The 24,362-nt window shown below is 39.9% G+C and overlaps 1 protein-coding gene across 1 annotated transcript; it reads left to right on the forward strand.

The window, feature by feature from the left end:
* The first annotated feature begins 97 nt into the window (after positions 1–97).
* On the forward strand, positions 98–24,127 carry ift88 (intraflagellar transport 88 homolog). Its single transcript, XM_070838176.1, has 26 exons — positions 98–280; positions 474–536; positions 1,254–1,313; positions 1,516–1,569; positions 1,858–1,921; positions 2,887–2,956; positions 3,125–3,215; positions 3,988–4,092; positions 4,845–4,947; positions 5,575–5,921; positions 6,404–6,474; positions 6,612–6,698; positions 7,759–7,858; positions 10,662–10,748; positions 11,363–11,549; positions 12,597–12,704; positions 13,414–13,565; positions 13,669–13,784; positions 14,538–14,590; positions 14,843–14,908; positions 15,019–15,125; positions 17,312–17,381; positions 19,101–19,118; positions 19,296–19,346; positions 22,223–22,330; positions 23,217–24,127. The coding sequence occupies exons 1-26, from the start codon at positions 200–202 to the stop codon at positions 23,336–23,338; spliced, it is 2,541 nt and encodes an 846-aa protein (XP_070694277.1). The 5' UTR covers positions 98–199; the 3' UTR covers positions 23,339–24,127.
* Positions 24,128–24,362: the final 235 nt, after the last annotated feature.

A 24,362-nucleotide genomic window follows, 5' to 3' on the forward strand; every position in this document is an offset into this window, starting at 1 on the left:
GTTCACTGATGAGTGACGAGTAGGTAACCAATCAGAGGCTGGCAAGCTCAGCCGTCCCGCCCACGCCGCTTTGAATTGTGGGATTGATCTCCCGAAACGACAACAAACAATTTTTTGCTTGTTAGCACGCACAGATAACTTTTTTTATTTCCCCATTTTCAGGAGAATTTCGTCAAACCACCTCACTGGAGACGGAGAAATGGAAAATGTGCATCTGGCCGTGGAGGAGGATGATATTTATTCGGGCTACAACGACTACAATCCAACATTTGACTCCGAGGTGAGTTAGCTTCTATGCTATATTAGCTAGCTCTTAGGTTGGCAGCTTCCGAGCCAACTATTATACACTTATTGCTGCATGCGATATGAGATGGAGGGGTGGCGAACCACAACACGAGTAATTTCAATATATCAATTTACTCGTGCAAATGGGTATGCAAAGAAAAAAAGTCTAATTGATGAACCGTTTCAAGGAGTTGGAGAACGATGTGGGCTTCCAGCAAGCCGTGAGGACAAGTCATGGAAGAAGACCACCGGTGAGTATGACACTTCTCTGTCTGTCTGTCTGCCTGTCTGCCTGTCTGTCTGTCTGTCAACATGCCACAGCCTGAGGGACAGGGAATGACAGACACACAGCTGTTGAAAAATGTAGTTAGAAGATACAAATGTAAGGATATACTGTTTGCATTTTATTATCTAATTAATTTTAATGTCATATTAATATTTATATGAATGCTTACTGTCCAAACTATTGGACAAATTATATTTCGCTGTTCTTTTTTTTTTAATGCTTTGGTCCTGGACTGGTCACCAGTCAATCACAGGGCCGACACATAGAGACAGACAACTGTTCACACTCACAGGCAAATTAGAGACACCAATTAAGCTAACCCACATGTCTTTGGGCTGTGGGAGGAAGGTGGAGAACCCTGAGAAAACCCCTCTCAAACATGGGGAGACCATGCCAACTCCACACAGAAAGGTTCAAACCAGTTAACCAGCGGGTTTGAACCTGGGACCTTCTCGCTGTGAGGCACCACCGTGCTGCCGTGTTCATACTAATGTTTCATATTAATATTTTGATGCTTTGGCAGCATTGCTCCTGAAACGTTCATGTCAGTAAAGCTCCATTGATCTGAAGTGAAATGAGAGACAGAGAGACAGTGAGGGGATGGAGAGAGGGAGAACAAATCATGTCCTCATTGTTAATTTTTATTTGTTAATCCTCATGGAAAATGTCTTTATTGATCCAGATGACCGCTAAATTTCCTGGCACTGCCATTGGAGCTCGGCCTTTAGCTACTTCCTTTGGAGTAAGTACAATAAAATGGATTAATTTTCTGAAGACAATGATCGTTTTCATTATGATCACACAACAACATACATTCACAATGACTAATATATCTATGAGAAGCACTTTGAATATACACTCTAATTAAGTGCTTTTGTCTTATTTGCATGATAAATGCCATTGCCAGCTAAAAGTGTTTAACTTGTTCTTGTTGTTCCATGAAGTCTCGGATCCCTATGGCCTCCTCAATGGGCAGACCCATGACTGGAGCTGTGCAGGTGAGCGTGATTGACCACAGATACGTGCATTTAAGGTCCTGCATAGTTCTTATTATACATTATCTGACAGTATTTAATCTCATGTACTCAATACTTAATGTGTAGTGATTTTAATAGGACCAATATATGTTTTTCTTGAAGGTTTTACTGTTGGTTTGTATGTTCATGACTGTTCAACATCATGTATTTAATCAGTTCAACAAAAACCTCATGCTGTTAACAAAACTGTGTGAAACTGAAGCATCACTACATGCTGTGTTTTCTTTTTGCTGTTTTCAAATGTGACAGGATGGAGCAGCCCGACCAATGACTGCTGTCAGAGCAGCAGGTTACACCTCCTCCCTGACCCGAGGTGAGTTTAAGGGAGTCACAAACAGAAACCTTCTAAGGTCTGTCTTGTGGAGGGCTCATTGTATAAGCACCTTTATGTTACTTTTTATATTTATGTGCCCCATATATAGATCTTTACAAATCTTTATTTTATTTCTATTTCTATTTTTTTTTATATATCTTTCAGTAAACCTCTTGAATCTTGAACTTTGCATGTAGAAAATGCTCTCAATCAACAATGTAAACTTCAAGTCTCCTTTTAAAAAAATGCACAGTACAACTACTACAAAATATGATAGTGGAAAACTACATGAATATTGCAAAATGCAATATTGCTCAAATCCTACGCTCTGCTTTTGATCGCTTTTGAAGGCGACTTGCAGGTTACATGTTTGAATGAGATCCTTTTCCATCCATGCAACGAGTCCTTCACAAGACAGAAAAAGCACAGTACACCTGGAGTATCCAAAGAGTGATCCAGCAGCGCTTCTGCTCCATTGTCGTCACTCTCTATTGTCTAATTGTAAAAGAGTGAGTCGCCCCTCTGCATGTGTTTTGGCTGTGGGTGGACTAAGCTTTTGCTGTTACTGTGAATTTCTCCCCCTCGTGTCCACGTGTTGTTGTTTTGTTTTGTGTGTGTTGTTTTGGATCATCACGTGATGAGGCTTCAGGTTGTGACTGTCTGGTTGCTCCGTTTTCTTGCGTCGGCATTGTGGAAGTTATTTTTGTTCATTTATGATGATGTGTTTGGATTAAAGAGCTGTTTTTAGGATTGTTTTTGCTCCGTTTTTATGTTTGTATGTCTTGTGCTTCTTCTTTGTCTTCTTGGCACCAAGTTGGAAATAAGTGTTTTCACTTTAATGTATTATCCTGTAGATTTTTTTTTGTTTCTGTATCTGATAATCCATAAATGAAATCAATCAAATTAGTCATTTTTCCTTTAATAGACAGTTGTGGAGCTCTATAAAGTATAATCTGTATTTCCAGGCTCGAACTTTGACCCTCTGGGCCAGTCCAAAGGCCCTGCACCTCCACTTGAGGCAAAGAATGATGACACGTGAGTTGTCACTGTCTCTTTAAAGATTATCCCTGCCTTAATCAATATGACTGTTTTCTCGTTAGCGATGCACGAGTTACAGGCCTGCATGTTAAGAAACGGTCTCTAAGGAGCAGGTGGACCGAGGCCGTGTTGTGTTTTCACTTTCTGTCGCCTGTGGTTTTGCAGGCCCGAGGAGAAGATCAAGATCCTGGAGAAGAAAGTGAACGACCTGATAGAGGAGAGCTGCATGGCCCACAGCATTGGAGCCTCACAACTGGTCAGACTCTGTCATTCTCTAACACACTGTTTAGGGATAATGGTCATTTGGATTTGAAGACAAGTGAAGGAATAAACAGAGATTAATTTTTCATTGTGTCAGCTCTGTTATATTGTAAAAATTTACATTTTCTACCAAGTTTAACACTGTAATTAAGCTTTTTTAGTTTAGACTCACCTGCTGAGACTTGTTAAGCCTAAAAGGTGGTAGGCCAAAATACCCAAATCAGAGCTTTTTCCATATCAATCAATCAATCAGATTTTATTTATATAGCACTGTTCATACAAACAAAATGCAACACAAAGTGCTTTATAGATAACAATCACTAAAAAGGTAGGTCTTGAGTTTGCTTTAAAAAATATCAACACTCCCTGCTGCCCTCAGGTCTTCTGGTTGGCTGTTCCCAGGCTGTAATAGCACAATGCTGCCTCATCATAGGTTTTTGTTCTGGTTTTAGGTTTAATTAAAAAAAGCCACTACCAGAAGACCTGAGGGTCCTAGAGGGTTCATAAGATAAAAGCAAATCGGATAAATATAAGGGGCCAAGACCATTAAGAACTTTATAAACTAATAAAAGGATCTTAAAATCAATTCTAAAGGAGACAGATAACCAGTGCAGAGACTTTAAAACGTGTGCCATATCTTACCGAATTAGAAAACAGATTGAGTTTTTAATTCATCATATAGTGCAACAGAAATCTATTACAGCTGAAGTGGACATACATGTTGGTGTCACTACTGCTGACCTGTGTGTGTGTCTGTGTGTCTACAGGCTCTTGAAAAGGCCAAAGAGGCAGGGAGGAAGGAGCGAGCACTGGTGAAACAGAGGGAACAGTCTGGCAGTGCGGAACACATCAATTTAGACCTCACCTACTCTGTAAGTGCAGCTGCTGCATGGATAGACTGTGTAAAAGAAGTGGACGTGTGAGGGATTGTAATTATGGGTCTGAACAGTGAAGCGGGGCTACCTGCTCTTTAACCAGTCAGACGCAGAGGTCACTTCTAGTTCCCAAACCAAGATGACAACGGCCAAAATGTCAAACTTGGCACTCCACAAACCAACGAGTGCCTTCGCCAGCTTCTACATACAGTCTGTGGCTTTATATCAGTTGTTGTTCCAGTGTGTGTAAATGAAATTATTGAGCATTTCCTTCTTACACTCTTGAGGTGGAGCACATTACAACAACTTTTGACTATTTAGCTGCTTGCGTTTTTATTTTCTTTTACACACAATTTTAATGTTTTTCGGTTTAATTTTAATGTCCATGTAAAGCACTTTGAATTACCTTGTGTCTGAATGGTGCAGTGAGCCATCTTGTGTGTATTTTTTTCATAACACAAACCGTACATAGTGTTTTTTTAATTTATTTTAATTTAAGAAGACCGTGGGAATTTCATTTCTTTGAACGTTAAGTGTTTTTTTTTTTTACTCATTCAGGGGGAGGCACAGTAAATCTGTCAAGATTTAACACTCAACACACAAGTTTGATTTCAGAGGCAGCTATGTGGGCACAGCTCTCAGAGGACAAAGGAAAATTTAAAATTAGATTCAGTTAATTAGTTCCTGACATAATTGTCTATTTTTATTATTTGATCAATGAAAAAAATGAATATTTCTGTCATTACCAGGTTTTGCTCAACCTTGCCAACCAGTATGCAAACAATGAAATGTACCCAGAGGCCCTGAACACCTACCAGGTCATCGTGAAGAACAAGATGTTCAATAACGCAGGTGAGCAGAGCTTCATTCAAGTTCAGCAGCCTTTCTGAATTCACTCATGGTGTAGTGTTTTATTCTGCTCATTGTCAGGTTCATACTTGTATTTGGGATCCTACCAGAGCAGAACACTAGTTTAGCGGCATGCTAAAGTTAACCAGCAAAACAACATAAAGAGACAAAACTTCCAAACGCTCAGAAACGGCCAGTATTGATCCATCCAGCAGTCTGGTCCTCACCTCCTCAGATGGAGGGAGGACATGAGGATTGTTGTTTTATGTTGAAAAGACATTAAAAAGTGCATTTTGCAAAATATGCCCCCTTTTTATATGGATATTGGATGAAAGAGGATGTTCCTTACTATGATTCTGGACTGATGGTGCAGCACGTCTGCCCTTGTGTCTCGTTAACCTCCTCTTCAATAATTGTTTTCAGCGCTGTCTTGTTTTTGCACCAATAAGAGGAAAAAAAGAGGAAGGAAAACAAGAAAGACCGTTAACTAGCATCTACTTCATTATGTAGAGTTTTATAAGTGTAACAGTCTTCCAGCTTTAAGATCACCACTACTTTGCTTTGTGCTTGTCATATCTGTGTTTGTTGTATGTTTTTATTCCTTGAACTACACATGTTCTGCTCCTCCAGGCCGCCTGAAAGTCAACATGGCCAACATCTACGTCAAACAGAAGAACTACCCCAAAGCCATCAAGTTCTACCGAATGGCTCTGGACCAGATCTCCAACGCTCACAAGGAAATGAGGATCAAGATCATGCAGAACATCGGCGTGGTCTTCGTCCGCATGGGCCAGTACTCGGACGCCATAACGTCCTTCGAGCACATCATGAGCGAGAGCCCCAACATCAAGACGGGCTTCAACCTCATCCTGTGCTACTACGCCATCGGAGACAGGGAGAGGATGAAGAAGGCCTTCCAGAAGCTCATCTCCGTTCCTCTGGGGATCGACGATGAAGACAAGTACATCCCGTCTAATGTGAGTCACGCTAATATACGTTTACTGATAAGCATGTGAAAATCTTTAGCATTTAGTTGGTGCCTTTTCTCTGTGTGTGTGAGTGTCGACATTCTTTGTCTGTCTTCATTCCAAGGAGTAAGACATCTTTCTCAATACAATACAAATCTAAGCACGCTGTATAGATAGTCTGTACTGAATACTTTTAAATCCTGTCATATCCACAGACTTGAATTATATATAGTAAACTGCACAATATCATCCCATAATTAATCAACCATTAGATGTTGATGTTGGTGCAGTTGCGCTAAAGACTGTATCAAAGAAGTGGTAATGTAGCCACCATGACGTCACCCGCTGGTTTGTTAACCACCGTTATGATGAACTAATGTGTTAAAGCACCAAAGTAACAGCAGCTAGAACAACAGCGAGGTATAACAAGTACTGACTGTGGTGCCTGTAATAACATCTTCATGTAAACGCCGTCCTGTCGTCTCTCTCAGGAAGACACCAGTTCAAATATGGTCATCGAGGCCATCAAGAACGACAAACTTCACCAGATGGAGAGAGATTTGTAAGAAAAATGTCACACAACACAAACACACACGTTTGTCTTCATCCTAACAAGCCACTGTATTTTAAATCCTTTTCTTTAATATTTGGGGTTTTTCTCTCCTTAATTCCTGTCTCATTTTCTCCCTGTTCACATAGAAAAGTCCTGGCTGAGAAGTACATCATGACTGCAGCCAAGCTCATCGCTCCGGCTATTGAGACTTCTTTTGCTACTGGATTTGACTGGTTTGTTGCTGTTGTGTTTTTTTGAAATCTTAAATAATAACTAATAATAAGTATTTTTAAACCTGGGCCCTATTTTAAGTGCTTGTTTGATCCACTGACAGGCTCAGATTGTTATTCTAAGTGTGTGACAGCATCATGGAAAGGATCCCTACAGAGAGAGACCTGGAAGATCCTTTTGGTTTAACCACAAACAGCACACACACCAGACTACATTCACTAAAACAGGGATTTTACCTCACAGAACACAGCAGGGAGTTGCTGGTCTACTGCTGCCTCGATCAGTTAGTTTGTTTGAGTTGTGACTTTGGTGTTTTGAAAGAATAAGTTCTGATCCAAACTAATGTCTTAAAACACCGAAGTCACAGAAACTAGACCAGGAACTCCTGTGGTCTCTGAGTTAAAATGGCCATATTTGTCAATGGAGTCTGGTGGCCCTGCACCGAGCGATATAACAGCTGTTTCTGGTTGAACAAAAACACTTCTGTCTTTTTAGGGATCCATATTGTTGTCAGACACTCAGAATAACAATCTGAGCCTGTCAGTGGTTAAAAACAAGCACCTTTAGTGGATGTACTTGGATTATAGTACAGCCGAAAAACAGGCTGCAATGGCTACTGGACCAATTCCAAAAGGTTTTGTACCTACGAGTCATTTCAAATCCAAATCATGTAAAAATAGGGCCCAGTTTTAAAAACACCAGAGTTATCCTCTAAGATCTTAACACCAGAGGGCACACAGTGTACAGGGGAACTGCAGATCCATGAGAGTCCTCTTAAGGACTCTGATTACACCTGAAGATCTGCTGCCACCTTGAAAACTACATTTGTGTTTCTGAGATTTGACAAGTTTTTTTTTTTTTCCTTTGACGTAATTTTTCTTCAGATTAAGATTTTTCCACCCAGTTAGGTCAGTCTGAAGTCAAATATGAAAACAACAATACAAGATTAATTTTCCCCTCCTGTGTTTAAACCCTAAAAATTATGAAATAATTATTATATAATAATAGTTAAACATGTTTGCAGAGACGATGAAATGTTGTGATACGTTAACTGTGTTTTAGGTGTGTGGACATGGTGAAGAGCTCTCAGTACGTGGAGCTTGCCAACGATCTGGAGATAAACAAAGCCATCACCTACCTCAGACAGAAGGACTTCAACCAGGTCACTGTTTGTCTCAACACTGTAAAGGGCAATACCACTCAATTTAGACATCTCACTCCTTTTTTTTACTGTGTGCTTTTATGGAAGGCGAACTACAAACTTTATACGTCCCACTGTTAATATTTTACCTCCAAATCTATGTTTAGAGCTTAATAGAAGATCCAAATAATCCCTCCTGACTCACAAAAGTGGCCGCTATGGTAGACTAACTGATATTTGTATTAGAATATTTTTGAACATGCATAAAAATGATAATAATTCCCAGTTTAAAGCCAGAAGCTCAAACCAAACATTTCTCATGTCTCAGTTCTACATAATTACTAAAGTATAAATAAACCAGTATATAGATATATAGATTTCTTTTTATATCATCACTGCTGTATAATTGTGTTGTGAATTCTGAACTTGGGGGGGAAACTTTCTCTCATTAAAGCTCAAACTGTATGTTTCAGTAGCAGGCCCATTTTTTAACAGTTAAATTGAGTGGTATTTCCCTTTTTTTAAATGTATGTAACATGTGGATGATCTGTTTTCTCCTGCTAAGGCTGTTTCAGCCATGTGAATTTTCCCCTTTTCTCATTGCCCTCCATTCTCTCTTGCTTTTGTCTTGTTTCCTTCCCATCTGCATGCCTAAGGTTGAGGTATGTGTGCCTTTTGTTTCCACAATCGTTTATCTTGTGTTGTTTTATTTATTTCCCTGACATGTTATTACCTCAGCATGCTTTTTTTTTTAAATCCTGGTTTCTCCTTTAACAACACACCACTGATCTCTCAGGGAAAATGAATGAGACTTTTCCAATAACATAAAACTGCCGAAACCAACTTCCTTGCACTGACGGGCCTTACATCTGTGGACCCCAAAATGTTCAATAATAAATACATGCAAAAGACATTATGAAATAGATAATCATTCACATAAGTTGTGTGTAATATTATTTATTAATGAGCCAACAACTTGTGAAATGTTTGAAGGAATCATCAAAACTCAACATCATTTATTTTCATAATAATTTAATTATTTTTTTGGTGTCTTTTGCTTCATTATAGACATTTTATTTCAAAATGTCCTTTTACAATCATGGCATGTTTTTCCTTATAACACATTTCATATCAACTTTTACTTCATAATGCCTTTTTTAATAATGAAATAAAATTTTTTTATTTCACAATGTCACTTGAAAGAGGACGACACCTTTCAGCCAATCACGTACCTTCTGTCTCTGTACATTAAATTTAGCCAGTTAGCTCCTGTTAGCTAACGTAAGTTTTCATTTGTCAACTAGAAGCTGCTGCACAGACACAGTAACCAGATATCTTTTAGCGTTAGCGTGTTTGTTTAGCATAACAAGGCGCTTTAGTCAAAATCAGAATCAGGTATGTTTTCAAGTATGTTTTCACGTTACGAGGAATTTTCCTCTGCACATAAAGATATAAGAATATAAATTAAATAGAGATGTTTACAAGATTTAGACAGAATATTGAAAAAAATTTACACTATTTTTTTTCAAATGAAAGATATAGATAAGGAATAATAAGTGCATATACATATCTATCAATAGTTCAATATTGCACAGGAAACTCAAAGATTGTTGTTTAATATTGAACTCTTTGGAGGTCCACATACATCTGATGCACGTGTGTGGTGCTTTAACGCTCCTTCCAGACGACGGTGGTGGTGTAACCTGCAGCATCAGTGTAGCTGTAGTCTAGCTGGTGGTTTGTCAAAGTGGCTTTTACACACTAACACTGCAGGAAACTGTCCCCAGTATGAAATACACTTACAAGAGTTTAATTCAAATCAATCATCTGCTTTTTGGACCTTTTAATGGTTTGTGGTGGTTCTTTCACTTGTCAGCTTTGTCTCCCAAAAAATACATTAAACTACATCATAAATGAGCCTTGCTGACATGAGGAATAATGATAAGCTATTTATTGAAGCAATGATGGCTCAGCTTCAGATCACTGGAGTTGAGAAAATCACTGAGTTTTAATTGATTTATTTAATTCAGAGTGTATGATAATGTTTGTTGCACTGATGATGATTTATTTATCTTTGTGTCAACCCTCATGGGTTTACAAGACACCAGAATTACAGCTGCAGTGCTCAAACACTCAGTCCATTACAAAATTACTACATTATTAATTATTTTATAGCTCAGTCTTATTCTGCCTTTTCTTCTAAAGTCTCCCTCCTAAAGCTTAACTCAAGTTTTTCATCGTGATCCAGCCAAAAGAAATCAGCAAAAACATTTGGCACTTTACTAAAAACATCTCTTTCGTCCATGTAAACTTTCAGCAGAACAAAAAAAGAAGTTTCACTTGCAGCTCGCATAACAAACAAAGTCTGACCTCCTCTGGGGGACGTTAAGCCTTCTGGTCTTTGGGGCCAGTGTTTCTGAACAGAACATTTTTATCCATATCGTACGTCCAAAGTAGTCTGCAAGGAAACAGGTGGCTGAAAATGAAAAGATATTATTGTACAATAAGAGGAGACGCATGAGTCTCACTGAAGCATCTTTTATTTTATATCTCCAAAAAACAACAACATGTCTCCATACAGTCATGTGATACATACAACAACAACACGTGACACACATGATACTTTTGAAGACCCACGCAGGTCAAATACAGTTCAGTACAAACCAAAGCACCTCTGTGATAAACCTCTGTGCTTTAATTTCACAGTTTTTTCTTTATACCCAGCGAACATTTTGTAGGTGTGTTACATACTGGGGGGAAATTGGCTTGTTCTTATGGGAAATTGTACCGTACTGCTGTGTAACCTTCTATAATGTGCTGTCAGGCGGTGGAAACGCTGAAGACGTTTGAGAAGAAGGACAGCAGAGTGAAGAGTGCTGCAGCCACCAACCTCTCCTTCCTCTACTTCCTGGTGAGTTCCTCTCTTTCACCAATCAAAAAGCCCTCAGATTTCCTTTTTAAGAGCTTAATGCCTGAATAAGATGAAATATTGGGCCCAGGGGTCAGTAGCCAACAGTACTATTCACACCCGGATCTTTTCCTAAACCTATCTGCAACTGAAAACTGCTAACTTAAATTTCATTTTCTTTATTAACTCGGTCTACAATTTAGTTTGACTGCTTGTCCAACATTTATTGTATAAAGAAAATAACTTTTTAAATCAATAAAATCCTTTTTAAATCAGTATTTTGTGTCAAATTGTTGAACTTTCATCAAAGATTAAATGTTCAGGCGTACAACAATCAATAAATAAATATTTAAGACTGCTTGATCCTTTTTGAGGCCTTTTATTAGCTAATTAGCTAACCTGTAGCCGCCATGGAACCTGTTTTTAATAATCCATACCTCGCTCATCAGTATTACTGTATCGATCTACTGATATTAATCATTCATCTGGTTATTTTTCATGTCTTTTTCTTTAGTAAAGAACTTTGTAGCTTGTCTTTGTTCGTTATAAATAAAGCTATTTTTATAATTTGAAGATAAACTTTCACGGCCACTATTCTGTGTACGAACCCGTTACAGGAGAAGGACTTCGAGCAGGCTGACAGATACGCCGACCTCGCCATGAACGCCGATCGCTACAACCCGGCAGCGCTCATCAACAAAGGCAACACGGTGTTCGTCAAGCAAGACTACGAAAAGGCTGCGGAGTTCTACAAAGAGGCTCTGAGGAACGACTCGTCCTGCACCGAGGCTCTCTACAACCTGGGTAACCGCCTTCTCCATGATACAGTAACACAGTGGGGGCTGATGCAGAGACTCAATGAGCAGCTTTGGATGATGCTTTTAGTCTCTCGTGTTGGTTGGACACCATCAAAGGTTGTAGCTGAAAACAGACGTTTAACTTTAACAGGCTGGAAACTTAAATGTTAAATTGAGGCTGTTTTCAGCCAGCAAAGGTTAAAAATGTCCACTTAATGTATGTCAGATACACTGTAAAGACCCTTTTGGTGTCCGTGGAATATGTGAGGCTCCGTTCAGACCCTTAGACATTAATTACATGCGTCTTTTGTGATCCAATCTTAAGTGCGCAGCTCCAAGTAGAGGTGTGAATGCACCCAAGATGCAGTGAGGACACACTGACATCTGATGGCTCAGACCACATTTGTCTGGGCTCCATATGACCACATTCTGTACACGTATGCAGTCGGTCTCCACTTCCTGTCTCCTGAGTGGGCGTGGCCTCCTGGTGGTGTGGATGGAGGGAAGCAGATGAGGCTGCTGGAGCATCAATAATCCATCTGAACATCAACTAGTTTTCTATTAGAAAACAGCTTCAGAGTCACAGAGGACTTTAGTTTGTCTTTGGCTGCTGTTCAAACACACAATGCTTCTATTTATTGTTAGTGAATGTGGTTATACTTCAACAGCCTCCCACTGGAGACAGAGGCAGGTCTCACACAGAGTTCATTTCCTCCTCATGTGTCCGTCTCTAAAATCCATGTTAGTGTCTCAGTGTTCAGAAGATCTGTGTCCTGTGAAAACTGCCTCCAGTATTCACTTTGGTGACTTTGGGGCCAAAGAATTGGTCAGAATCACGTTCACGTCTCCCATCGGACTGAACAGGTGGAATAAAACGTCTCTAATAAATGTTTAATGCCATTTTATGTCAGATGTATTTAAAGAATCACTGAGACGCATGCTAACACCAGCTCTGAATGGGGCCTGTGGGTGTCACATTTGCTGTGGTACCTAAAAGTTGTTTATTTAAATTATTTTATTTTTATTTATTTTTGCCTCCGTCCACTTGAACCAGGTCTGACCTATAAGAGACTGAACCGTCTGGAGGAGGGGCTGGACTGCTTCCTGAAGCTCCACGCCATCCTGAGGAACAGCGCCCAGGTCATGTACCAGCTGGCCAACCTGTATCCTACCGATGAGGAGATTAGTGAATCTGTCCGTCCGTCCGTAATGTGATTTTATCTTGTCATGTTTTTAAATGATTGTCTGCCTAACACTGTTTTCTAAGCTCTTCTCTGGTTCAGCTGCTATGTGTCCTACTTTCTACAGTTTTTATTTCACTTTGCATGTTATTATCATGGCTAATTTAACCTCTGGCTAAGGGACAGCAGTTGAAAATTAGACTTTTGGCACAACACTGTCACATTTACAGTGATGATCAATTATCACTGCAAAATAAATAAAACCGCAAAAATGTATTATTATTTATTTCTTGAACATTTCTGGTACAGGACATAAATGCTCCACCTCAGACTCCACAACTCAAAACTTTCAAAAATACTAACAGTTATCACAAATCGGCTCTATAATTATACAAAACATCCCTTATTGACCAGAATTGATCCCATCTATTCTTGAAACAGTTAACTGAAGGAGCCCACACGACATCCTGTGGAAGCTCATTTCAGGCTTTTACAGCACAAAGTGTAAAAAAAGTTATTGTAGTTTTATTAACATCTCTTCATGTGACATTTCTTTCACATCTGGGATCAGTTCACTTGCTCTTCTGTGAAGCTTTTCTATATATTTAAATCTATAAGGGCACCAGACCGAACTTGTTATTTCAAGATGATTCAAACCTGCTTCTGTTGGTCCTTGACTCACTGGCTTCATCTATGAGCTCCTGGAGGATCCCCAGCAGGCGATCGAGTGGCTGATGCAGGTCATCAGTGTGACTCCCACCGACCCCCAGGTATTGGCCAAACTGGGAGAGCTGTATGACGCGGAGGGAGACAAGTCCCAGGCTTTCCAGCACTACTACGAGGTACGAGAAGCTCGACTGAGTGTTTGTTCTTTTTACGTATTGATTGATTTAACAGTGGTTACCTACACGTGCTCTGATGTTGTTGGGTCGTGTTGCTGCTCAGTCCTTCAGGTACTTCCCCTCCAACATCGACGTGATCGAGTGGCTCGGGGCTTATTACATCGAGACTCAGTTCTGCGAGAAGGCCATTCAGTACTTCGAGAGAGCCACGCTCATACAGTGAGTAACCTTTAGTGACCCTAAGACAACAGGACGGAAGGTAAAGCCACCTCTACCTGTGCGTGACGACTACCTCATGGAGCTGCTGCGGTCGCCGTCCTGTCTTTGCCTTGTTAACAAATGAAGGAAAACTTTTAATTTGTTGGTTACAGAAAGAGAAAAATATTTTTCTAAGTCTGTGACTAATTCTACAGTAATTATGCTTCTTCTTTCTCTTTTTCTTCTTCTCCATCTTCTGCTGCCACCTCCTCTGTTGTTTTGTGAAGCACTTTTAATCATTATCACTGAAACATTACCATTGTTAAGAAAAGACAAACAAAAGTTCTACATAAATTAATTTTATCATATTATTACTATCATGAATAGATGTGTGTGGGACTGATATTAATGTCAGCTGGCAGCAGTTTGTATCCGACATAATACCAAAAAATGTGTTTTTTGGCAGAATCGAGCCCCAAGAGTTGTTTTATCGTCTGTGAACTGATGTTATTTCTGCTGTTTTCTGACTTGATGAAGTGATTTGCGTCGTATTTCACTTTGTTTCTGTGTTTGCATCTGGAGGTAGTTTCTCTCTGAACAAAGAGGACAGATTATTTGGTTTTGTTTGCCCTCCAGATGAATTCACAATTGTTTTTTTTTACCAATATCATCTTCATTTTCTTCTTCTTCTTCTGCTTCTTTGTTTTCTTTCTCTCTTTTCTTCTCTCTTTCTTTCTACTGATTCGATCGTCTCTCTGCTGTGTCTCTTCTCAGACCGACTCAGGTGAAGTGGCAGCTGATGGTGGCGAGCTGCTACAGACGAAGCGGTGAGACCGGTTCTGTTCTTTACCTGTCACGGTGAAGGAAAACAGCATATTGGCACACGTTTGATACTGAAAATAAGATAATAGAAAAGTAGATTCACTCCACACTGGAAGTCCCAAACTGATTTAGTCATTAAAACGATAAAACAGCAGAAAGCAGAACAATTATCCCTGGGGTTCTTGTTAATGTGTTTTTAGTAGAAAAATGTGTTTTATTTAGTTGTCATTACAGATAATTTTCTTTTTTCTTCATAGGAAACTACCAGAAAGCTCTGGAAACGTATAAAGACATCCATCGCAAGTTTCCAGAAAATGTGGAATGTAAGTTTCCCTGCTTGTTGGACAGTTTTCAGAAAACCAGCAGCAGATGATCGTCTGACTGGAGTGTTAAGAAAATAAAAAATTGAGTGTGTGTGTGTGTTTTTGTCCAGGTCTGCGGTTCTTGGTGAGGCTGTGCACGGACATGGGGTTGAAGGAAGTCCAAGAATACGCCACAAGGCTGAAGAAGGTGGAGAAGATGAAGGAGATGAGAGAACAGGTGTGTATCTGGGCCGTCACGCCTTCACAGCTAATAAATAAACACCTGTTCTTGTGTTTTTATCACCACGTGCTACAACCTGGTGGCGATTCACCCTGTAGACATTTAATAAAAACTTTCATCACAGATATTTATGTTGTGTCTTTGGTTTGTTTGGAACAAACCGAAGATGAGGTTGGTGGTTAGCAGGAACCTTGATAACTAGCACACCCTAACCCTAACCATATGCTTTTAAAGATATAACTCATACATATATAATTGTTTAGTGAGTCTAAAGTGTAATTTAAGCATCTCTAGTATGTTGCCTTCAGATTTACTTAAGACCTGGGCCCTATATTTACATATTTTGCGTTTGAAATGACTGATAGATACAAAAACTTGACCAGAGACAGCCATTGTATCGCCCTATTCAAGCTTACCAGACTCCATTAAGAAAAACAGTAATTTTATCTCGCAGAACACGCGACTTGCTGGTCTACTGCTGCCTTGATTGGTTAGTCTGTCTGTTTTGTTGTGTGTCACACAAATATTGTGTTGGATCCGAACTATCGATTTAAAACGGCAAAGTCACACAATAACATAAATGAAGGAACTGATTGGCACAGCTGTAGATCTGCAACTCCTGTGTAAAATTACTGTTTTTGTCAATGGAGTCTGGTGGCTTTGAACCGGGCGCTATAATGGCTGTTTCTTGTTAAACCGAAAGGATCTTCCAGGTCTCTCTCTGTAGGGATCCTTTTTGTAATGTCGTCAGACACTTGGAATAACAATCTGAACACTAAAACACTTTTATTGGACGTGTTTTAATACAGAAACATTACATTACAGCCATTATTGGCTGAGACCATCTACTGGACCATTCCAATGTACCTACCAGTCATTTTAAACCCAGAATATGTGACATTAGGGCCCATGTTTAAAAATATTTATCCTTTAACTAACCTCATACAAGCAGCATAGTTTAATATTATAACATTTCAATCATGTAATACGTCTGAATAATATTAACATTTTGCAGCCTAATAAATGGCCGGCTTGTTTTGAACTCTCATATTACAGATTCTTTTGTGAGTTTTCATTAATCATCTTTTCCTCACTGAGGTCTTGGCGTCCTGTCGTCTGTTCCTGGACAAGAACACACAGATTGAAAGCATACACACACGTCCTTTTGCCATAAAATGGGCAGTGGCCACTGCAGCTCCAGAAATGCATGAAAAACAGCTGTTATTTTTTCCTCCCCTGTTGATTTTTATCAGGGAACTGGAGCTACGGCTTGTGAAAGACTTTAGATTTTGGTTGCAAAACGCATGAAAATATAAATGAATGGTCATTTTTTTTTATTTAGCACATGGCCGTGTGTATAAGTGTATAATGCTCTTCGAGGTGTCCGGTTCTCTGCCTCCACGTGGTCCATTAATTCCTGATAATGGACACCTCGTCGGCCATTATGCCTTAATAAATATCCTCCAAACTAACATTACCTGTAGGTTTTTGCTGGATTTAGCTCTGATCTTCATTAACACTGCTGGACTCACAATGAGCAGTTTAAACTCTGTGCAGCAGAATCAGAGATATCGTCTGTTTTATTTCACACCTCCTTCTTCCTCCTTCACCGATTATACATCATCATCACAGCAATGTTTGGCTGAAGTTCCCCTTTTTAAATGGTAAATCAAGATCACAGGAATATTCTGTAACATCTGTTGTCTTATTCCTGATTCATGATTTTCACTCCATTCATGCTCTGATGATTAAAACCCCAAATATCACATAATTTAAATTAACCTTATCTTTTGAAGATGCACTAACTCTTATCTGCGATCGCTCCCAAACTTGAGGCCCTTGAAAACGACTCCCTCTTTTCTTGGAGGAGATTCAGAGTAACAGAGTCGTCTTTGTCAAATCAGAAGCAGCTGCTCTTAAATCAGCCCAGAGACGTTGTTGGAGCAGAGAAACGATCCTACAGATATTTTCCAAACTGCACGACAGTGAAAAAACAACTACTGATATAACTGCATGTTAGAATTAGAAGTATTAGAGGGATTAGAAGCAAACACTCCTATATGTAGAGGGTTAAACCACTGCTCCGTGTGCTCATGTTAAAGGAGAAATATCAGTACAAATAAACCTTTATCTTATGAAATTCTGCATTTAAATCTAAATTTCCTCTTTCTCTCTTCCTGCAGAGGGTGAAGTCGGGGCGGGAGGGCAGCGGCCGAGGTCGAAAAGACGGGAGAGAGAGCAGCGCCGGGAGTGGTGGTGAGTCAGTTGTTTCCATAACATACAAAGTTTCTGCTTTGCACACACGTGTGGGAATGTTTGTACCTACGTAACTCCACATGTTTACGGTTTTTAGACATGTAGACATCTAACAGCACAAACACAGATCTTCAAATTATCTTCAAGTTGAACATCTGGTGTGGACGTGATTGAAGTTAGAGGTGTAAATAAACCCTGAACATTACATGTCACCATTGTGTCGCTGTGTTTCTCAATACTTTTTGGTACAGTTAGTAATGTGAACAGGCTGCTTTCTCTCAGATTCTGTCTCTTAAATTATGTTTTTATTCTGCTGCTTGTGTTAAAGGACTTTTTTTTTCTGTTTCTGTGAAATGAAAACTAGATAATAACTAGAAATAAATGAAATTCACAGTGTGAATTTAATTATAAAAGAATGTTCAAAGAGGAGATTTAAAAGCAGTCATAGATTTTGTTTTATTGTTGCTGTTGTATTGCGCAGTTCAAACCCACCAATCTCCATTGAGAAAAGTACTAATTTTACTTTGTAGAGCACAGTGTTGGCTGGTCTGCTGCTGCCTTGATTGTTTAGCTTGTTTGTGTTATCGTGTGTTAGAAAATTTTTTGTTGGCTCTGAACTCTCCAAAGTCTCACAATAACACAAACTAGCTAACTGATCGAGACAACGGTAGACCAGCAACTCCTGTGTAAAATTACTGTTTTTGCCAATGGAGTCTGGTGGCTTGGAAAGGGCTGTTTCCAGTTAAACAAAAAAGATCTTAAAGATTCTTTTTCTATCTCTGTTAAATGAAAACTGATATTAAAGAAAGACATGTTTATATTCCTCAAATTAAGCTTTGGAAAATAGTATTGTTTTGGTAGCAATAGCATTAAAACATGCCCAGCCTTAAAGGGAAGATGCTTTTAATTGAAATCAAAGCTGTGTAGCTAATCCTCATCACCTCCCTCTGCCTCCTGTCTGTTGTCCACACATGCTGCTGGGCAGCAGGCGTCTCCACACCTGTCCTCACCTCTCCTAAGAAGGCCAGCGTCACGGGTATACCTCGATACACCACACTGAGTCCATGTCCTGTTACAAGTCTGATTACTTTCCTTAAAAGGAACTGTTGTGGGGTCTGGATGTGTAACTGTAGCTCCCCATCTAATCCCAAAATGGGAGGCCGAACTAACTGTTTGGGTCAGAATAACTGAAGCATCCTAAGTCTTTGTAGGATGAGAGTGTTTAGGACCCCTGAGCGCACTCCGCAGAGGACAGACTTCCACAGTTTTAGCTCTCCTTCACTACAGATCCACAACAAATACAGACACACACTCTAGACTGGCTCCCACACTGGAAAGCTGGCTCATCAGCACATTTCAAACGCAGTCCAGACAAACTAGAGAGCTGCCAAAAACTGTAACGAGCCCCAGCTTTGCTCTCTCGTGCGGCTGAACGTCTGTCCTGAACGTTGTGTAGTTTAGTGTGTGTGTGTGTGTGTGTGTGTGTAATCAGGTACCTGTTAATGCGCCAAGAGTTCATTTATTCCCCTGAGTCCTGATAAACTCAATTAGATGTGCTTTTACTGCTCCATTTTGTCTCCTATTGCCTGAGCTGTAACTCCATCTGTTTAAAAAGAGGCTTCTCGCTGTCTGAGGAGCTGTTTGATGCTTGAATTTTGCTTTTTACGATAACTCCAAACCTCTTTCTTTCTTTATTTCTTTCTTACGCCACATCAGAGACGGATGTAAAATCAGGTGAGAGAACAAACGGTCATGAAAAAATTTAATTCTCATCAGCTCCCATCACACATGCCAGCGTAACTTGGTTTCTCCATTGTGTGTAATAACTTGTAGTCCAGCTCTGTCTCTATTTTCTTTTCCTTTCATGCTTCATCTTTTATTCTCGCTCTTTTTATTCTCTTTGCCGCCCAGTATCTCAGTCTGAGTCTAAACGACTCAGTCCGCTGTTGGACTCGGGGAGAGGTACGTAACACCCTCTGAAAACTGTAAATTTGTAGGATTGTGCTTCTGGTCAGACACATGGACAATGAAACTAGAGCTAGCTTGTTTCGTTTCAATAATTCTGCCGGTTACTGCCTTCCAGAGTTTCTGATTAATCTGCAGCTTCACAAACTGCTCCAGAATGAAACAGAGCATCAGGTATCTTTTAAAAACAGGGTGTTCATTCGGTTAGATTATTGCCTTCCTCTTCCTCTTCCTCCTCCTCTGCAGTGAGCAGCTGAACCACGACGACAAATTATGTTACTCTTGGACTTGAAGTGGCTTTTAACCACAGCAGTATCATTTGGGTGGTCTTTCCCTCTGTGCAATCAAGCAAAACTTTATTTATACTTCATTTATACAAGAGCCACATTCCAACAGAAAAATGGACAAAATGTGGACAGTTTCATTGGCTTGATGGCAGCGTTTTAACCTTTTGTGTTGTGCTTTATAAAACCACTGCATGTGCACAGAAATGTTATGCAAGTCCTTTTTGCTACTCAGTAAAATCGAAGTGACCTTTGCATTATTTCCCACAGTACACGTGAGTGGTTGGAGCAGTTCACTGTGGCGAAACGCTCAAGTTAAGACACCTAAGTGTAGTGTTTCAGTCAAAACACCTGAAACCGGTCCAGAAATCTCCTGACAGGCAGCTGTGATGTTGGACTGTGGCGTCCAAACCTCTTTCAGATATTTGAGAAATCCTCTAGTGCACCTGAGAGTTTTCCCTCTTTTCTGTAAAGTCTGCATATTTTGACTTCACTGTAAGTTTGAGTTTGTGTGCGTCGCAGCAGAGAAGTTCGTCTCTCACGCTTCCAGATCTGCTTCGTTCTTTAATCTAAGTGTCTGACAACATTATGGAAAGGATCCCTACAGATCCCTACTTTTTATGTAACCTTTTCTGTAATGGAAACTATTCAAACCCACCAGACTCCAGTGAGAAAAACATAAATTTTACCTTGCAGAACACAGGAGTTGCAGGTCTACTGCTGCCTTGATCAGTTGGTTTGTTTGTGTTATTGTGTGTTACACAAATATTGTGTTGGATCTAAACTATCCGTTCAAAACACCAAGGTCACGCAGTAACACAAACACACTAATTGATTAAGACAACAATAGGCAAGCAGCTCCTGTGTAAAATCCCTGTTTTAGTGAATGTAGTCTGGTGTGTGTGCAGAGAGCGATAGAACGGCTGTTTGTGGTTAAACCAAAAGGATCTTCCAGGTCTCTCTCTGTAGGGATCCTTTCCATGATGCTGTCACACACTTAGAATAACACTCTGAGCCTGTCAGTGGATCAAACAAGCTCTTTTAGTAGATCCATTTTCCCACAGGATCACGTTAAAGCCACTGTAACTCTGCTGCCAGCTTAGGTGATCTACTGGCGATCCAGCCATTTCCACCCCAAAACATATAAAAATAGGGCGCCGGTTTAAATATAGCAGAGTTATCCTTTTCTTTCTGTTCTTCTTTTCTCTGTGCAAATGAATTAGTAGTAAAAGGTTTAGATTAGGGTTCAACATTGATATCATGCTGCAGCTGTTACTATTTGTTGTCTTTACATTTAGCCTATTTACGAGCTTGAAGCTTTGTTATGCTGTTTTTCCAAGTAATTTGCAGGAAAATGAGTTTTAAAAGCCTGGAAGTTGACTCATCGATACCCATTAACATCTCTATCAAACCCTTGCAGGACTATAATGGATATTCGTAAGAAAAACCTACTAATTGAAACTTAAATCGTGGAAACTGTTGCAGTTAGAGTCAACTTAAAGTCTGGCTTCCAACCTGTCGTGTCATCCTTCTTCTCAGTGTCTCCCTGTTGTGTAATATAAAAGGGAAAAAAACAGCACTGAAACCATCCAAGAAAAAAATAGGGAGGAAAAAAAAAGAGAGTCAGTTTTCCAGCAGAAGTTTTCCAGCGGTTTGCGAGGCCTCTTGTGAGATGTTCAGGACCGTGAGGGAAGGTGGGACATCAGGCCTCCTCCTCCTTCCTGTTTTTCTGCTCTCGTCAGTTTCCAAAGCTACCTGGCAGCCAGATGTGGGCTGCTGCTGTCTGTAGTCATGTCTGTCTGTCTGTCCTTCAGCTCAGCACACCGCCTCGGTCATCTGAGCCAGGAACAAACACACACTCCAACATATTCATTACATCTTATGAAGCTCTGTGTCCGAGCTGGTACTGCTATTTAACGTCCTGCTAAAGGGACACACTTTTAAAAATTGTATTTACAAACTTTAAGAACACTGTTCACATATTTAAGAGGAAAATGGGAATTTAAACATCTCAGTGTGAGGCTGATCTGTTGCATATTTCTTATAATGATTACCGATAAACTATCAGCCACATGTGATTGTGTGTGTGTAGACAGCTAAAGGTAAAGAAAAATGGTTGAAACATTCATCTTAGCTCAAAATGGAAAAATATAAACCAGGACTAAACTTTTAATTATTCCAGGAAAGAGTTTTGTACCAATTTCAACTTTTATATGTTTGAATGACGGTCAAGAAAGAAGATTATAGATGAGAAAAGGTTGGAAACACACAGATGCTTCTTGTCTGACTGTCTGTGGGATGAAAATCTCACATCTCCACCATGTTGACTTTTCAGAATGTGAGAAAAGCATGCAGACTTTCAGTTTGACCTCCGACGCCACTCGATACAAACGCAGACAACTCTTCGGACATGTGCTTGAACGTACGGCAAATAGTGCTGGTTTCATTTTGGGGAGAAATAGTCCTAAAAGTGAATTAACAACATTTTTTTTTGACTGGTAGCTACAAAAACGTATAGAGTTGCTCCAGTCGATCACCTTGGATGTGTTTGTGTGTGCGTGTGTGTGTGTGTGTGTGTGTTTTGAGCAGACAGCGGCCACAGCAGCAGCAGCACCAAAGGAGAGCGGCTGAGCGCCAAGATGAGGTCACTTCCTGGTTCGAATGAGCCCTACGAGGCCAGCAGCCCAAAAGACATAGGTGAGGAAACCTTTTCTCTCTTCAATCAATTGCATGACACCAGCTGTCTCACTTATTCTCTTTTATCTTTAAATCCTTTGTCCTTTGCCGTGATTCCCAAAAGGCTCTTTGAATTTAAAATCCAAGATAACTCCAGTATTTTTAAACCTTGACCCTATTTTTACATAATTTATTGTTTGTTTGACCTGTAAGATCCTTTTCGTTTAACCACAAACAGACATTGTGTTGCACTATTCAAACCCACCAGACTCCATAAAGAAAAATAGGAATTTTACTTCTCAGAACATAATATCGCTCTCTTCAAACCACCAGACTCCATTGACAAAAACAGTGATTTTACACAGTAGTTGCTGCTCCACCGCTGTCTCCATCAATTAAGTTTGCTTGTGTTGTTGTGCCACTTTGGTGTTTTTAATGGGTTAGTTTGGATCCAACACAATATTTGTGTAACACACAGCAACACAAGCAAACTAACCGATTAAGGCAGCAGTCAACCAGCAACTCCTGTGATCTGTGAGGTAAAATAACAGTTTTTTTAAATGGAGTCTGGTGGGTTTGTAGCTTGTTCGCCGTCTGTTCCCGGCTGAGGCGATCTACTAGACCAACTCCAAAGGTTTTCATGGTTATCTCATTAATCTCTTAAAAATGTCATTGTTTTAGTTAATTCATAAGTCTATACTTTTATTATGAACGCTGGTGTTTGTTCTAAAGTGTCGTCGCCCTCCTCTTCCTCTTCTTGTCTAACATATTAATCTCTCCTTGCTGATATCCCACCTCTCTGATAACATCATTCTCAGCTTCCGCATGCATTAAAAAGCATTCACGAATAATTAACTATGAGCCCAGGACATTTCATAATGAGTAAATCCTCCTCCTGTGTGTGTAGATGCGTCCTACGTTGACCCCCTGGGGCCTCAGGTGGAGAGACCGAAGACTGGAGCCAAGAAGCGCCTGGATGATGACGACTTTGCAGACGAAGAGCTGGGAGACGACCTGCTGCCCGAGTAGCTGCTTCCACTCTCCACCTTCACAGCGCGGTGGGAACATTTGCTCTTCACCACAAAACATTTTTAAAACTCCTCAAGTGGTGCAGGATAAAGACGACTTTTATTTTTAACGGTTGTTCCACTTCTGAATCCAGGAGTGGGAACCCCTTTCTCTTACAGCTGCAACTACTTGGGACAGTTTAGTTTTGGCTCTGCACTCCAGCACAGTGAATTTGAAACATAACAACCACAATGAGGTTAAAGTGCTGACGTTCAGCTTTAATTTGCATGTGTTTACATTCATCCCAGATGAAGTGTGTAGAAATTATAGACTGTTTGGACATAATGTTCCTCTCAGTGGTAAATGGGGCTACTAGTCCTGTGCTGTTGAGCCAAAATGGACGCCCTAAAGCACCTTGGTGACACACAACAGGCAAAAACACATTTTTTTCATGCACTGGTGTTGAGATTTTGGGCTATTTTACTTCCATAACATGCCGTCTTTGAGACTAGTGGAAAGAAAATGTCCAAAATGCACATTTAGGTGTTTAGGAGTCTACAGATTTCTCCTAAATTCAAATCTCTAAAGGCCGTTTTCTCAAAAAGAGTTTTTTTCTTCTCACTCTGACTCAGAAATCTCCACTTCAGCAGCTCCTACAGACGCCAAACTCTCCAGTTATATTCCTCTCTGTGTTCTGAAGGTTTTTACTGAGGAGGTTTGGTCATTTATCATCCAGAGCCTCATTTATAGAACATTTTATTCCCAAAAAACAAGGCGAAAACTGCTTTTTTTTCTCATTTATTGAGATTAAAAGAAGATATCTGACATTCCTTCAGGTAAAAACCTTTTGGCTCTAATATGTCAACAAAATGAAAAATCATTTTGAACCTGAACCTTCTCTTCAGGAAATGTATGCAAATGAGTCATTCGCATATTTAAACATAAAACTTTACAAAAACACAATATAAAGAAATAATTGTCTTAATGTGTGTTACCAACTGGGGAAGTTGTTTAAATGTATTCACCTGTAGCGTCCTCACTTTAA

This window comes from Pempheris klunzingeri, chromosome 10 (genome assembly GCF_042242105.1).
Source record: "Pempheris klunzingeri isolate RE-2024b chromosome 10, fPemKlu1.hap1, whole genome shotgun sequence".
NCBI lineage: Eukaryota > Metazoa > Chordata > Actinopteri > Acropomatiformes > Pempheridae > Pempheris > Pempheris klunzingeri.

Excerpts from the sequence above, each read along its gene's own strand:
- ift88 (XM_070838176.1), top strand. The coding sequence starts at position 200 with ATGGAAAATGTGCATCTGGCCGTGGAGGAGGATGATATTTATTCGGGC. Across the intron at positions 19,347-22,222 it reads GCTGTTGGACTCGGGGAGAG|ACAGCGGCCACAGCAGCAGC; the intron begins GTACGTAACACC and ends TGTTTTGAGCAG. Across the intron at positions 22,331-23,216 it reads CAGCAGCCCAAAAGACATAG|ATGCGTCCTACGTTGACCCC; the intron begins GTGAGGAAACCT and ends CTGTGTGTGTAG.